The 16,158-nt window shown below is 45.2% G+C and overlaps 1 protein-coding gene across 4 annotated transcripts in view; it reads left to right on the top strand.

Moving 5' to 3' along the window:
- SLC16A2 (solute carrier family 16 member 2) overlaps positions 1 to 16,158 on the top strand; it is a 173,872-nt gene that overhangs the window by 146,157 nt on the left and 11,557 nt on the right. For all 4 annotated transcript variants that reach the window (XM_061599109.1, XM_061599108.1, XM_061599111.1 and 1 more), the window contains 3 exons: positions 3,273 to 3,735; positions 6,574 to 6,717; positions 12,383 to 12,611. In XM_061599109.1, the coding sequence (XP_061455093.1) occupies positions 3,273 to 3,735; positions 6,574 to 6,717; positions 12,383 to 12,611 (836 nt within the window). The remainder of the gene's footprint in view (positions 1 to 3,272; positions 3,736 to 6,573; positions 6,718 to 12,382; positions 12,612 to 16,158) is intronic.

Genomic DNA, 16,158 nt, shown 5'->3' with positions numbered 1-16,158 from the left:
CATTCCTGAGCACTGACATGCTGGCTGGGGCTGATGGGAACTGGACTCCAGCAACCTCTGGAGAGCACCACCTTGGCTGCCCCCTGCTCTGTCTGAGTAACCGAGATGCATAGCTTGAAACCTGTTCTATGCATTCCATTTGGGATCAGTAGCTCTCATTTTTTTTTCTGGGCCTTCAGAAAACAGATTGTCTCCATCTGACTTACAGATCAAAGGTGGCAGCTGTGATGTCTTCCTTTTCTGTTGTCAAAGAAAAAACAGACTCTAAATTGATGCAAAGGAAGCCATGTAGCTAGAGTAGGGTAGCAAATGTTTCGTTACATAAAACACTTTCTGTGCCTTACAGAGAGTTTCATTTAACCACTCTGGTGGTTTAAATGTAGTCCAGATGTTGTGGACTGCAACCCCCATCATCTCTGACCATTGACTATGCTGGTTGAGGCTAATGGGAGCTGTAGTCCAAAATGTTTGGAGTGGCACCTGGTTGATAAGTTCCAAGGACTTGGGGCCCTCCATCAAGTTTGGCAAGGTTAGTAGCCTGTTCTGAAAGCTCGTGGATCCTCTCGGTTATCCTGCTTACCAACAGCGTTTTGCCTCTGTGAAAAATGGCCATCTTCTCTAAACCATAGCCTGGATGGGCAGATCCTTCAGCTTTCAAAATAAGAACTATTCCAAACGAAGTTCATATTAAAATTTACAAAGCAGAAGAGGTTCATGTTTTCACATAAGCCAGAATGGAATGACAAATGGGCCTTGCAAGCTTTGTTTGGCTGTGCATACTAAAAAGAAACACCAGGATGTTAAATTAGTTTCAGAGAAGAATACATTTTTTTCCATTAAAAAATTTCCCCTCAGCAACATGCTGTTACGGCCAAAACACAGAGTTCTTACTATGTTTATTTTTAGGGCTTCAAAATGTCTGAGGTTTCCTCCCTTGGTGTGAGTTGTGCACTAGGTTTTTGACAGGTTGCCATGCTGGCAGAATTAAAAGCATTCAGTCCTCCTATAGCTTTGGGCAGTCAAGTATTCCATTTGGTTTTTAGTTCTGTGTAACCTGTCACTTTTCTCACCAGGCTTCAAATTTTAGGCTATGTCCACAATCCTCAAGTAAAGAATTTACTGGAAAATGATGAAAATAAAGTCCTTTTATTATGGTTCGGGTAGAAAAGAAAAACAACAACATCATTTTTATGTAACATCTTTAAAAATTTCAAAATCTGTAGACACAATGCAGCTAAAAGTAGACACAGTTAAGAGGTTTTATATATTGATTTCATCACGTTGGTTTGCATTAAATTCAGATTTCATTTTCAACCCCATTTGTTTCAGTGGGAGAGCTGAGCACTCTTGCTGTATAAAAAGTATTAAAAGTCTGTAAATAAATAAAGAAAATTAAGTGCCCCTTTAAAATCAAATAGATTAAAAGGTCTCAGCACAAGAAAAAAAATAACAGGCAAGATCCTGTCCAACTAAAACCTTAATAGTATAGTGGCATTGGAGAGAGAATCTAAACGTGAAGTGAAGGCCTTGGGCCTCTCCAGACTGGCGTTGCATTGCGGGTATACTCTGCAACATGTTCTTGAGACAATAATAGTACATTAATGGTGGGTCTATTAGTTATTCCATGATGCTCCCCCAATGCTGCCACATTATTGCTGTCCGGAGGTGTTTAACACAACAAAAGCGGGATAAAAAAATAACAACGAAAGTGGTATAAAACGTTACAGGATTTCAGCAGAAGTTACGGGAAATGCGCTGATGGAGTATGACCACCCCAAAACCTGAAAGAGGGTTCACTTAGGACGGCCCCGAGAGCATCATGAGCAGAAACCATCACGAATGCTCAATAGAAAGGACATCTAGAGGGCCCCCTTAGCTTCTGTCTTCAGGGCAGCATGTCGAGCTGTTTTCCCATCATGCGTCGTTAGGATGCCCACAGCACATGGGCCTGTACATAAGGGTGGCCACTTAACACATTGCTAAAACGAAGGCACGGATTTGCATCATTTTGCTTGTGCTGATGTATATGCATAAATGCAAATTCAGAGATAATTTCTATGATTGAAGTAGAAATACTGTCCATCTCAGCAGAGTGGGGAAGACCTTTGCCCAGGAGCTCTGCCAGATGCTAACTGTGGATAGGCACCTACCAGGCCTGATCTCCCTGCTTGGGGTTCTTTGTCTTTGAAACTTGTCAAGGATTATCAGTACCTTGGCACAGTCATTAACCAAAATGTAGACAATAATCAAGAAATCAGAAGAAGGCTAGGGCTGGGGAGTGCCACTATGAGAGAACTAGAAAAGGTCCTCAAATGCAAAGATTTATTGCTGAACAATAAAGTCAGGATCATTTGGGCCATGGTATTCCCAATCTCTATGTATGGATGTGAAAGTTGGACAGTGAAAACAGCGGATAAGAGAAAAATCAACTCATTTGAAATGTGGTGCTAGAGGAGAGCTTTGCGGATACCATGGACTGCAAAAAAGACCAATAATTGGGTGTTAGAACAAATTAAACCAGAACTATCACTAGAAACTAAAATGATGAAACTGAGGTTATCATACCTTGTACATATTATGCAAAGACATGATTCACTAGAAAAGACCATAATGCTGGGAAAAACAGAAGGGAGTAGAAAAAGAGGAAGAGCAAACAAGAGATGGATTGATTCCATAAAGGAAGCCACAGCCCTGAACTTACAAGATCTGAACAGGGTGGTTCACGACTGATGCTATTGGAGGTCGCTGATTCATAGGGTTGCCACAAGTGGTGATTGACTTGAAGGCAAACAACAACAACAACAAAAGAGAGAGGCTGACTGGGTCAATGAAAGAGGCCTCATTTCCCTTTTCTTCTTCTGCAAGGAGGATGAGTCTAAAGTCACTGACGGACTCCTCTTTCTCTAGTAGCCCTGCCATCTGTGGAATACAGAAGGCCCACCGAGTGCCAACTACCTCACCATTTCAGCCCTGAGCCACAAGGGTTTTGTTCTCACGGGCATCTAAGCAACAGCAGCGCTTGGATATTTTCTTGTGGTGTTCATTTTCGGTTGGGTGGAATGGCTGTGTTGGGGACGAACCGTTCTGTGATTCTGCATCCTTGAATATGTTTTTTAAACACGTTTACATGATTTTTATTACTGTGTTTTGATCACTTTGGATGTAAATCCCTGTGGGACTTTTTGTAGCAGAAAGCGATATATAAATTTAATTAACCTAAAAATCCAAATGATGATGATAGAGAGCAACTGTTGTTTCTTGATTTCTGACAGGTCCTTAGAAGTCCGTTATTTCACCTACGGAGTTCTCTTCGGATGTGGCAGTTCCTTTGCGTTCCAGCCCTCTTTGGTTATCCTCGGGCACTACTTCAAACGGCGCCTGGGTTTGGCTAACGGCCTGGTGACTGCCGGCAGCTCCCTCTTCTCCATGGGCCTGCCTTTCCTCTTGAAGGTTATTGGCCAGGCCATTGGGCTAGCCCACACCTTCCAAGTCCTCAGCGTCTTTATGCTCGTCCAGATCTTCTTGTCTCTGACTTTCAGCCCCATGTTCCCATCGACCTCTGACCCTCACGATGTGGGGCATGTGAAACTGGACAGCCGGAGCTGGAGACAGCAGTGTGTGTCGCAGATGCGGAAATATTTCAACCTGAAGATCTTCAGGAAAAATACCTACCGGGTTTGGGCTTTTGGGATTGCGACTGCGGCTCTGGGGTACTTTGTGCCTTACGTGCATCTGGTGAGATTGTCATGAGATGAAGGACACTGTTGGGGTTGAGAAATTGGGAGGGGGTTGGCTCAGAAACTAATGTGATTGGTCTTCGATGAGGAAGGTCCACAGGAGAACTGCCAGAGAGCACTGGGAATAATCCCAATGCATGTTTACTTTGGGAATATTCTGAAACTAATTCTGATTGGCTGACTTTCCTCCCACCGGGTATGACAGGGCCATCAGTACATTCTCGCTGATGGGAATTTCAGAATTACAATTGTGGGTGACTCAGATCCTTTCTGTGCCAGTGCTGGAGAATGTGCTATTGTTATGAGTCATCAAAATAGTTCATTGAAAGTGGGAGATGTGAAACTCACATCTCGGGGACATTCTGGTATCTCATCAATGGATCCAGTACTGTAGTTAAAGTTAAGGGAAGCGGCTGTCTTTGGCTGGTGCTGAGTGACATGAGATGCTGTAAACAGCAAAGCAGATGCCATCTTATGCGTTCAGTGATATGAGATATCAAGGCAACTGAAAAACCTTTTTCGGTAGGGTCTAGTAGCGGCTGGTGGCTGCAAGTCAGTGGGACAGTGGAACCCACTCTGGCCTTTAGTCTGAACTTTTACGGAGCTGTGGAAGTGCCTTGGAGACCTCCTTGAAAGTTCAGACTAAAATCCGGAGCAGATTCCACTGCCCCACTGACATGGAGCCACCTGCCTCCTCCCGTAGGGCCTAGCACTACCTCCTAGGCACTGTTGGGTCTTCTAAAGAAATTTCACCTTGCCGTTAATGTGTAGTTGGAAGTAAGTTTGCCCTCGAGACAGTCTTCCCCAAGCAGATGCTTTGAGTTACAACTCCCATCAGCCCCAGCCCACACCCTGTATTGGACAGCAAAGACCTTTCAGAATCCTTTCAAGGTCTCCATCAGTGTGTTCATTGGTGTACTGTACACTTCATGGTCTCTCTGCGGGCGCCTATAGAGATTCTGCACCTACATAGCGCAGCGTGTGAGCACCTTCTAGAACGGGTGGGTCACCTCAGGTCCAGGGTCCAAATGCAGCCCCCCAGGCCTTTCCCTGGCCCTCAGAACTCTCCGCAGACCACACCCCTTTTCCCATTATTCACCCTGCATCACACCTCCCCCCTCTGAATGCTTTTTGCCTGGTTGGAACATCTTCTTGAATGCTGATCATGACTTTTGCTTGCATGGTGGGAGGATGGGGACAGGTGAACTTAGAAACTAGGCTACTGTATAGTGGTAAACACATACATTTGTTGCTCCACCCTCTTTTGCCTCCGGCCCCACCCACCATTATGTGGCCCTTGGAAGGTTGCCCGGAAGAGAATGTGGCCCTTGGGCTAACATAAGGTTTGCCACCCCTGAATTAATTTGGTCCAGTAAAAACCACTTTAAATGGTGTCCACTTGATGGGTTGTGCCTGTCACTACGTCTAAGGACTGTGACTTTTCTGCATCTTCATGCAATACCATTTTTGGGGGGTTGTAACAAAGAGACGCTTCTCATGAAGTGAAAGAACAGCCTGGCAATAGGAGCGCCACGTTATGATGGTGACGGGGAGAAGCAACCCCACGGAGCTGTTCTAAGGGGCTGTAGTCCTGAGGGTTCCCTTTAGGCTAGATTTCAGCTCCTAAAGGTCCCGTTCCAGAGGATGGATGGTGCGCAGGGCAGCCCCAGACCTGGTGGCAAACTAGACCTCCCCGGGAGCCCAAATGGGAAGGGACAACTTCTTTTCCTTACTTATTTTATTTATTTATTATTTGATTTATATCCCACCCTTCCTCCCAGCAGGAGCCCAGGGCGGCAAACAAAAACACTAAAAACACTTTAGAACATCATAAAAACAGACTTTAAAATACATTAAAACAAAACATCTTTAAAAACATGTTTTTAAAAAGCTTTGGAGAGATCTTTTTAAAAAAAGTTTAAAAACATCTTAAAAAGCAATTCCAGCACAGACACAGACTGAGATAAGGTCTCTACTGAAAAGGCTTGTTGAAAGAGGAAGGTCTTCAATAGGTGCCAAAAAGATAGCAGAGATGGCACCTGCCTAATATTCAAGGGGAGGGAATTCCACAGGGTAGGTGCCACCACACGAAAGGTACATTTCCTATTATGTGCAGAACAGACCTCCTGATGAGATGGTATCTGCAGGAGGCCCTCACCTGCAGAGCGCAGTGATTGACTGGGTATATAAGGGATAAGACGGTCTTTCAGGTATCCTGGTCCCAAGCTGGATAGGGCTTTGTACACCAAAACTAGAACCTTGAACATAGCCCGGGAGCAGTTTTCCTTCAGAAATTTATTTATTTATTTAATTCAACTTTTATACCGCCCATAGCAAGCTCTCTGGGCGGTGTACATCAATAAAAACACTTCACATATAATATAAAAACCACTTAATCATCAGATTACAAAAGAAATACCTTGAAGGACAGCCATTCTCTCCACTTTTAGAGGGGCAGCTTAACATAAGGGGCATAAGACTGAGATCCTTCTGATCACCAGTGCCCAGACATGATTGCAAAGTAAATGAGAAAATAGGATCCCAGTTAATGCTTGGTCATTTAAGGTGCTGCTGTTCCAATGCTCAGAATATAAGGGGTGGCAGAAATAAAATTCATTCAGCCAGGGCAGCCAAAAAACTTCAGACACCCCTGCGTGTGGGGCAGATTGCAGGAGCTCTTCAGTCTAGAATTCACTGCCAGCCCAAGCCTTGACTCTGCCGCTGTGGTCCATTTGCCCTGTGCATTCCCCGGGGCTGTTTTTGCCTCGAACTCCTGCAGGGCTACCCTTTGTAACAAATGCAAGCTTGATGTCCTTATTCCCCCCCCCTTTCCCAGGTGAAGTATGTGGAAGAGGAGTTCCAGGAAAAAGAAAAGGACTGGATTGTGCTGCTTTGTATAGGAGCCACATCAGGAGTTGGGCGTTTGGCTTCAGGACCAATTAGCGACCTCATCCCTGGACTGATGAAGATTTACTTACAGGTAGGCTATGCCCGCTCTTTCCAAGTCTGCATTTATTTATCCCTTTCCCCTGAACGTTTCGTCTGCACGAGAGCTAATGCCCTAGAGCAGCCTTCGCTAACCTGGTGCCCTCCGGGTGGTTTGGCCTATGACTCCTATCAGCTCCAGCGAGCATGGCTGTGTGTGTCCAAAACATCTCAGCGACAGCAAGTTGGCAAAGGCTGCTGTAGATTTTGGGTATTTCTTCCAAGAATACAAGGCAGGATCCAGTGTTGGCTGCACAGGAAACTCCCGCTCACACACAGGGATTGCCATACCACCCCCTCTAAGTGCAGCCCCCCTCCATGCCTCCTGCTGCTCCCACCCCACCCATCTCCCCAAAAATAACTGAAAGTGACATCCTATGTAGCCAAGGAGTTGTCGTTGGAAAAGGAAGGTGCCAATCTCTAGGAAGAGCTTGGGCACACAATCAGAAATCACTGGATCCAAGCCATAATTGTTTTGCAATTTCCTTACCCACAAAAGTAGTGCTTCGAAGCTAGTCGTGATGGCTGTGAGCTGCCTGCAAGATCAGAGGTCGTGAGCCTCTGAATGCCGGTTGCTGGGGAACAGCTGGAGGATGCTGTTGCCCTCATGTCCTGCTTGCGAGCTTCCCGTAATGGGCATCTGGTTGGCCACTGCAGGGAACAAGATGCCAGATTAAACGGGCCTTTGCTCTGATCCGGCAAGGATCTTCTGGTGTTCTTAAGCAATAAATGACCCGAACAAGCAAGATCCGATTCCATCAGTAGGTATCGTTTTGCTGAGTTGTGAATAACTTAATTAAAGAGCATCTCAGGTGGCTGCGTTTCCTTTCTTTGTTTTGGTATAGCGCACAAGTGAGCCAGATATAATGGGCTGTGGGCTACATAGGGTATGACAACACCAGCCATGTGCAGAGGGGTTGTTATCCAGGGTCTTAGACCCCTTACTTTGTTGGGAGCAGGGTCCCTAGCAGGTCCCTATATCTCCACCATCCTACAAGCCACTCAGCCACAGAGAAGAATCTTCTCGCATGCTTCCTTGTCCTTTCCTGCTGATTGGAGCCAACCAGAGTGAAAAGACTCTTCTCAGTAGCTAACACACTCCTAGGGACGTCTGTTGTTGCGGGAAGAAAGACTGAGGAGTGTGCAAATAATGACAGAGAGCAAGCAAGAAAGTGAAGGGGCGGGGTGTGACTATCATGAAGGGACCCTGAATTTGCCACTGCCCTACTGCTCATTTATCATAAAGGATCCTCTCTGCAGGTATTTTGCAAGAGTCTCTTTCGCTCCCACCTCCCTGCCTTAGCCAAAAAGATTTTAAGGGCTGGAGCAACTTATTGTCCATCCTTTGTATAAAAGAATTTTGATGTCTTACTTCAACAAGAGTAGCATCATGATGGACCTTCCAAGAGGCGTTAGCTGTGACGTGAATCCCTAAATAATAAAATGGTTACACCTGTTGAATATAGTTGTTAGAAATTGCCCAATTAAATGAAGGAGGTTATTTACCATATGCATCCACTTTAGTTTTGATAAAATTAATACTAAGCTGTTCCTTCTGACAAAAATGATCCCACAGATCAATATGCTTTTTCAGTCACCCCTGGTGAGGGATAATATAACCACATCGTCTGCATATAGAAGAATGCTGAACTTTCTATCTCCTGTGGCAGGTGGGCATGCATCCAATTTCCCAAGCAATTTGACCAGTTCGTTAACATCAAGACTGAAAAAAGGGTCACCAAAGCTCCCACCATAGCTGGAATTGATGCAGGTAGAAGCCCACTCCTGCCTACTTTAATTTTAATTTAATTTTAACAACAGTGCCTTGGTACAGACCTCAGGGAAGCATCAGCAGCCTAAATTCTATATCAAAGGCAAGCCATTTAGCCCACAGACGGTTCCTGTCTGTCGAATCAAAGGATGACAGCAGGTCAACAAACACTGCAAAAAACCTCCCCTTATTTTTAAGTTTTCCCAATAAGATGAAAGGAAGTGTAACAATGGTCAGTGGTGGAATAGGAGTTCCTAAAGCCACCTTGCTCTTCAAACAAAATGCAGTTCCAGGAAATCCACTTGTTAAGTAGGAAGGAGGTGTATATTTTTAGAATAAATATTCAACAGACTAATTAGTCTGAGGGAGAGATAGGATATTCCACAGACAGTTTCCAGCCTGGATGTAACCCTGTTGAGTTAGAGTAGAAACATGCTCCCTGTTCTGCTGGTCCAGGGCATCTCCACCTCTCTCTTCTGAAAACGGGGCACACTAGTCAAACCCTGCCCCTTTTTACTGTAAGGCCTGGTGGGATCAGCTTGAGCGCATTTTAAAAAAATTCAGCTTCCAAGAGATTTTGCAACTGATCGGCAGATCAACCCATTCCCCCTCCAGGTGTGGCTAATGGAAACGCTTTGATCTGGCAACTACTGTGTTTACAGCCTTCATCTGGGTCAACAATTTAGCAAAAACGGTTAGAATGTGTTACAAATAGTTCCGGGGGCAAGAAATGTTCTCCTGGAGACTTATTTGACTTAATCAGAACAATTAGGGAATTAACTGTAGATGAAGTTACCGGATCCCAATTAGGGAGAACTCCATAATGTACCAAAGGAGAAACTGTCAAAAGAACTGTATAATTTAGTAAAGCAATTAGTCCAATCCTCAACTGAAATCTGAGCCTCAATAATCCCTCTTGCCTCAGCCAGAGCATGGGCAACGATATCCCAAAACGTACATTCATTCTTTTCTATGGCAACTGAGCCATAATATATTCTATTATATTCATCCTTTTATTTAGAAGATGTTTGTAAAGTGATCTAAATTTAATGGGCTGTTGAGTTACTGCTTCAGTTTTCAGTTTAGGACATTGTCTGGAGAGTTTAGCCAGTGTTCTCTTCGAATTCTGGCAATCCTTATCCCCACCATGAAAAGGATGGGCCGAGGCGTATGAGGTACAGGGTGCAGTTAGAAAGGGTTTCAGGATGCCCGCTATCCGCTCGTACCTAATTAAAGGGGGGTTCCCGCAAAGGCAGTCAAAGCAGGATAGCATCCGTTCTTTAGATCTCATGAGATTAATCAGAGTGAGAGAGGGCCTCAGACCATCTCAGTCAGACCGTCTCAAGACCTAAGGCCTTCCCATTCCAGTTATGTCAGTAAGCTGGCTACAAGTCTAGCAATGATGAAATCTAAAGTACGCTGGAGTGGATAGTGATGTCTTTCTATATAGCCCAAAATACCTATTTCTATTACAGAGGCAATTCAAGAAGGGCTTACAATAAACTAATCAATATCACTAGCCCCCAAGTTAGCATGTATGTCAGTTGCCTCAAGACTAATGTCAGGGGCCTGCCTTTTCAAAGAACACAGTTGTGAAGATAGACAAATCTGAGTAAATAGTTCCCTCAGTGATTCAGATGATAATCCCTGGAAAAATGCCCCCAAGGGGAAATCATCTTCCCAGACCATATGTTCTGAGGATGGAGATTTAAGAGAGCCCTCACCAATCCTAGCATTCAAGTGGCCCATAACTGACACATCGCATAGCAGTTCAATTTCTAGTAGTTAGTGAATGCAGAGATTTCTTAACCCAATCTATTCTAGTCTAGTCAGAGCTTATTGGGGGAATTAATCAGAGTAGCAAGCTGGTTAAGTTTATTATCTAAAGGGGCAGGTGGTAGAGAGGAGCCTACAGGCAAAACAAACCTCCCAGGTAATGAAAGACTTGAAAGAAGGATGAGCAGATTGTTTAGTATTTTCAGCTGGAGGAAATGTTCCAGTAACTTTCTCCAGGTAGAGCCTCCTTCCTTTAATAACATTTTCTCCAACTGAATATACTGTTGCAGAGTAGCAAAATTGGATATTTGAGCGTCTGAGTGAGCTTTGTGTATTTGAATCTTTGCTAAAGATTACACCTTCCCTGGAATTAGTCAGACAGAGACTTAAAACTTTAAAATAAGAAATAACTACTTTATTCTGGAAGTACATACTTGATAGGAAAGAGTTCTACATCTAGCTAACTAGCTAAGTTGGAGAAGCAAACACTAAGCCTAGTGTTTGCCCTCATGCTTGGAGGAGAGGGAGAGACAAAGAAAAAATGTCTGCTCTCCCTCTTGAGAAAGAAGAAGAAGGAAGGAGACAGGAAGATGTGGTCAACATCCTAAGCATATCAATCTAGCAGGAAGGGAGAGTCAGCAGGAGATCAAAGGATAAGTATTAGCCTAGCAATCAGGAGGTCTCCTCTCTAGCTACCCTTTTTAACTCCATGCAGCTTCAACCCACGAGTTCGAGTTGAACCACTTATTCCAACATATACTAAAAGAGCAAATTAGTCCATGCAAAAGGACGGCATTCCAAGAGTAATTTCCTCCAGGTAGAGTCTTCTTAACTGAGTCAAACTGTTCATCCATCCAGCTCAGTAATCATCGACAGGAGCTTTTTGGGGTCTGAGTCAGTGTTCTTTCTCAAACCTGCCAGGAGATGCCAGGGATTTAACCTCTGCCCTTCTCCAGGCAAAGTGTGTGTTCTACCACTCAGCTATGAGTAAAGAACATCTGATGGGGACAACACAGGAATCTGCTTTAAACCAAGGGGAGGGAGGGGCCAAGAGGGACATGCAGTGCTTTAAACCAAGGCTGCCTTGTACCATTGGCCCATCTAGCTCAGTAGTGTCGACGTGGACTGGCAGTGGCTCTCCAGGGCATCAGGCTGTGCTGGGAATTGGGTTTGGAGCCTTCTGAATGCAGGGCTGAGAAATGTCAGTGCTTTATGCTTTTGGGGGCAGGGCTGTAGCTCAGTGACAGAGTATGTGCCTTACACACCGAAGGTCCCGGGTTCAACCCCTGGCAACCACAGGTGGGGCTGGGAATGTCTGGTGCCTGGTACACACATCTCCCAGGCCACAGTATGTCGCTCTGTGCTGCGGCAGCCACTTTGCGTGGTCACTGAGCTAGCTACAGTCCTTCCCCAACTTGTAAAGTCTTTCTGACCAGCAACCTGAAGAGATAGCCTGTTTGCCGTTGAAAGGAGTACTCTGATGGGAATGCCCAGCTGATGGCTCCCAGACAAGGTCTTGTTACCTGGACCTTGGTAACTTTACCAAATTTCAATCAAGGTCTGTTTAAAATGTTTGCTCCATTTTGCCTTTAAGAAAAAAAAATAGCAAGTCTCTGAATTGTTTCCTCATTTACATTCTGGAAGAGCCACTTCTAGTCTTTGTTCCTTCATGCATCTGTCGCTGACCTCCTGCCTTCGAAGAGCAGGTCTTCTATACCATTGTTCTTCAACTTTGGGTCCCCAGATGTAATTAGACTACAACTCCCATCATCCTCAGCCAGCTTAGCCAATGGTCAGAGGGAATGGGAGTTGTAGTCCAGCAACATCTGGAGACCCAAGGTTGAAGAACAGTGTTCTGTACAATCAAGGCCTTCCTGCTGGAGGTACCAACTCCTACTGTTTAACCAGAGTGTTTGTGAGAGGGGTGGGTTGTCTGGCCCCTAGACCACAGACTGGAGAATAGCATCAGTGAGCCCTGAGAATGCACAACTCTGCCATCTTTGCTCTAAAGTGCAGATCCTGTTTTACAGTCTGCTTGGCTGCCTTACCCCCTTGCGTATGAGGTGTCTCCCAAGTTTGTTGTCTAAATAGCATCAATATTCTGCCTTCTCAGGTTGCCTCCTTTATACTTTTGGGTGTGATGTGCATGATGCTCCCACTGTGCCGAGGGTTTTTGGATGTCGTTGTCGTCTGCCTTTTCCTTGGACTTTGTGACGGATTCTTCATAGCCATCATGGCTCCCATCGCCTTTGAGCTAGTTGGGCCCATGCAGGCTTCACAAGCCATTGGTTATCTCCTGGGACTTATGGCCATTCCAATGACAGCAGGACCCCCAATTGCAGGTAAGTGAACTACCAGGCAGCCAACCTTGATCTAGGTGAAAGGTTTTCAGAATATCTGACATGCCTTCCTGCTACAGGGGCATAAGGGGTAGTGGGTGCAAACTCATCTTTGGCTTCTGACTCAGATTCTATACATTCCTTGACTTGACCAGAACATCACACCATGGTAGTTTAGGAATGAGAATCTTTTGTTGCTCCAGATGTTGTTGGACTCCCAACTCCCATCAGCCCCAGCCAACATGGCCAGCTGTCAGGGATGATGGAAGGTGTCGCGTCCATCAACATCTGGAGGGTCGCAGATTCCTCATTTCTGAAATAGGCAAATGAACTATAGTGCTTGCCTGCTGTGGTGGCGTTGGGAACCATGAGAGAGGCCCACTTGTCTGCTTTCATTTTCCATCTGCTCAACGCTCCAGTCCCTAGATCTAAGGGTTTCTGGAGGTGGAACAACGGCCATAACTATGGGTTTGTCAGTTTCAGACCATCATGCTACACCGGGGGTGACAAATTGCAAGCCCATGGGCACAGTCCAACCTCACACACACACTGTGGCCCCCCGACCCCGTACGGCCTGGCCGCGGCAGCCACTGCAGCAGCAGCACTAGGGGGCGAAATCCCCACTGAACCAGTTCTCTGGTGCTGCAGCCGGCATCTCTCCTTCCCAGCCCCTCTTCCAACTTCCTCTACCCAGCACCTTGCATCAAGGCGCTCCAGTAGGCCTCTCTCATGATTCCCAATGGAATCTCCGCTTCCGGAGCACTCAGTGATGATCACCAGTGCTCAGGTATGATTGGACGATACCTGAGTACGGGTGATGGTTGGCAGGCGATTTGGAAGGGACAGTTCAAGGAGACCGTAAGAGAAGCCTTGAAGACTATCCGGAACCATTGAAGCTTGGTGGGCCACTGGAGCACCTTGCAGCAAGGCGCTGGGCAAGGAAGCTGACTTCATTAAGAGACACTGCCTCAAGGCACCTTGAAGCAGCAGTTCCCAAAAGCTTCCCTTGGCTGCCTGTGTCTGTGCATGTGTGTTTATGTGTGAGGTGTGCATCAGTGAGGGGGAAAAGGTGGTGGGTGTGCCTGAGTGTCTGTTTGCAGTGTGTGAGTGAGAGATTAGCTCCGCCTACCTTTTTGGCCATACTCACTTTAGGTCCCCGGAGATCGGAGACCTGCCTCATTACTTGCTGTTTTGTCCATTGTATTCAGATCCTCGATCTAAATTTCTGGGTTTTATTTCGTCTTGCCTGCTTTTTAACACTTGACCAAGAGAAGATTTTCCTCCTCTTGTCTGACACAGACATCACTATAACCTCTAGGGCCTCACCTTTTGCTTTGGCGGCATCAAAAATTCATGAAGAATTTATCACTGATAATGCTGTCACCTGTTCAGGGGATGCCTTGATTTAACGTTTTTGCTAAATGCTCTATTTTACATTATAACCTATTTTAATTTTGTAAATGATCAAATTCCCTGTTAATTTTATTTTTAAGTATTTAGATTTCTCATTTTATATGTTACATCTGTTGTAAATAGCTCTATGCTATTTAATCCTTTTGTTTGTGTCTGCAGTGGCCTTTGGCCCAAGCAGTAATAATAAACTGAACTGAACTCGCTTTAGACATGCGCCCACTGGATGGGTTGCAATGAGAGAATGCGGCCCTCCAACCAAAATAAAGGTTGGTCGCTCCTGCACTAAACCATAGTCAGAGCAAACCAGGTTGGCAGTTCCACTCCATACCATGTTTATTATTATTATTATTTTGGGTTGCCTGCTTAGCACAAGCTATGGCTTGTCCATTGAGACCACATGCCAAAGAAGAGTTAAACTTCTTTAACCATGGTTTGGTGTGATACCTGAACTGAGCTAGCGTGTGGACATCTTTTGATGTCATACTCTAGGGCCCCCATTGTTCAAATTTGTCTCTCAGCTCTGGGGTTTATGGTCAGTTGTGTTTCCATGCACTAGTGGAGACGGATGTGCTGCAGGCTGGTGAGCCAATTTCATGTTGTTGTCATTTTTGCAAGAGTTGGAAGCTTTTTCCTTGGTGTGGACTTCTTTGTCGTGCCTTTAGTTCCGTAGCAGCTCTCTCCTGAGATTGAGATACATTATGTAAAGTTCTTTGAAATCTAGAAATGCACCATGTGATTGCTAAGTATTATGCAACTAACAAAATGCCTGGGATGGTGTGTATCCAGCTGATGTTAGGGGGAAATGGTGAAATTCGCGTGTGTGATTCCTTGTCTCCGCTGAGAGTTGTTTCCATCAGATTATGTGTGTTTCTTTTTACCAGCTCCAGTGTAGGAAAAATGTCAGTATGTCCTGTCCAAGAACTTTACAACAACCTTTACATGTGCTAGTAACTCATACACTTTGGCCACTGCATAAACATCTGATGAATTATGACTGCATTTGGAAATTTGATCTGGCAAATGTCAGCAGCCACTGATGGCTGCTCCAATCAGAAAATAGCCAAGACGTTGTTCAACAAAGTCTGTTCTTTGCAAAGCAATGAGTCCAAAAGCCCTTGTAGAAAAATTGGTGTTACCTCTTCTTCGCATTTCTTGCAGACACACCTTTGTTCATATTTACTTCTCATTCTGGGGATCTATTAGTCCTCAATTCTAAAAAACACAGTCCTCAATTCTAAAAAACACACTCATCTGAATAGATAAGATCTAGCACAGAATCATAATGTTGATTAAAAGTTGTTCAAAGTAACAACTAAGTAAAGTTCAAAGTAATGGAAGGTGAAAAGCCTTCCATTGAGGCTGATTCTTACTACTGAAAATTCATCTCTACCCTTTTGATTCAAATCTGCATGTGACCTGTGCTGCTGATGTGCCATTGACCATGTCAAAAGTTCCGGCTTGTCAGTCTGAGCTCTGATTAAAGTGGAGGGTAAGGGCAAGGCCTTGGTGAGAACAGAAGGTGAAGGAGAGGCATCAGCAGCAGTCTCCTGGTTATTCTGACCAGCAAGCAACTCCATCCCAGAAGCCTTTGGGGGTACCAGGAAGTCCCACTCTGGCCTATTAATGTAAAGAAGAATTTTTGTTGGTGGGGCTGGTGCCCTTGTAGTTCACTCCTTTTCCCAGAGTTGAGCGGGTGGTACATATCCCTCTAGTTATCAGTCCAAGGCCCACTGTGGGCTTAAGTCCTGACACAATCGTTTCAATGGATACAACTTTCATTCTAGTTCCCTTCAGATATTTAGAAGAATGCACAAAGGTTTAATCTGGATAGCGGGCCCAGGCATGCTGGCTCCACCCCCTCCTTTCTCAACGGTCTGAGGAGGGATTACAAGCATGTGTTTAGAATCCTCCCTGCGATCAGGAACACAGCACAATCGGAGATCCTGACTGACGGCAGGGATTTCATAATATCCCGCTGCACATAGAATCTCCCTGTAGACCTCCTTGCTGAGCTGGGGCGGAGGGGGTGCGGGTGCATGCATGGGGGTGTTGGGAGCAGGACTGTCATGTCCCCACATGCTCTACTCAGTTCGAGTCTACACACATTCTTCTGAATGCTCAAAGCGGGCTTTTCTCT

The sequence above is a fragment of the Rhineura floridana genome, chromosome 16 (assembly GCF_030035675.1).
Source record: "Rhineura floridana isolate rRhiFlo1 chromosome 16, rRhiFlo1.hap2, whole genome shotgun sequence".
In the NCBI taxonomy this organism is placed as follows: domain Eukaryota; kingdom Metazoa; phylum Chordata; class Lepidosauria; order Squamata; family Rhineuridae; genus Rhineura; species Rhineura floridana.
This window is presented reverse-complemented; position numbering and strand designations above follow the sequence as displayed.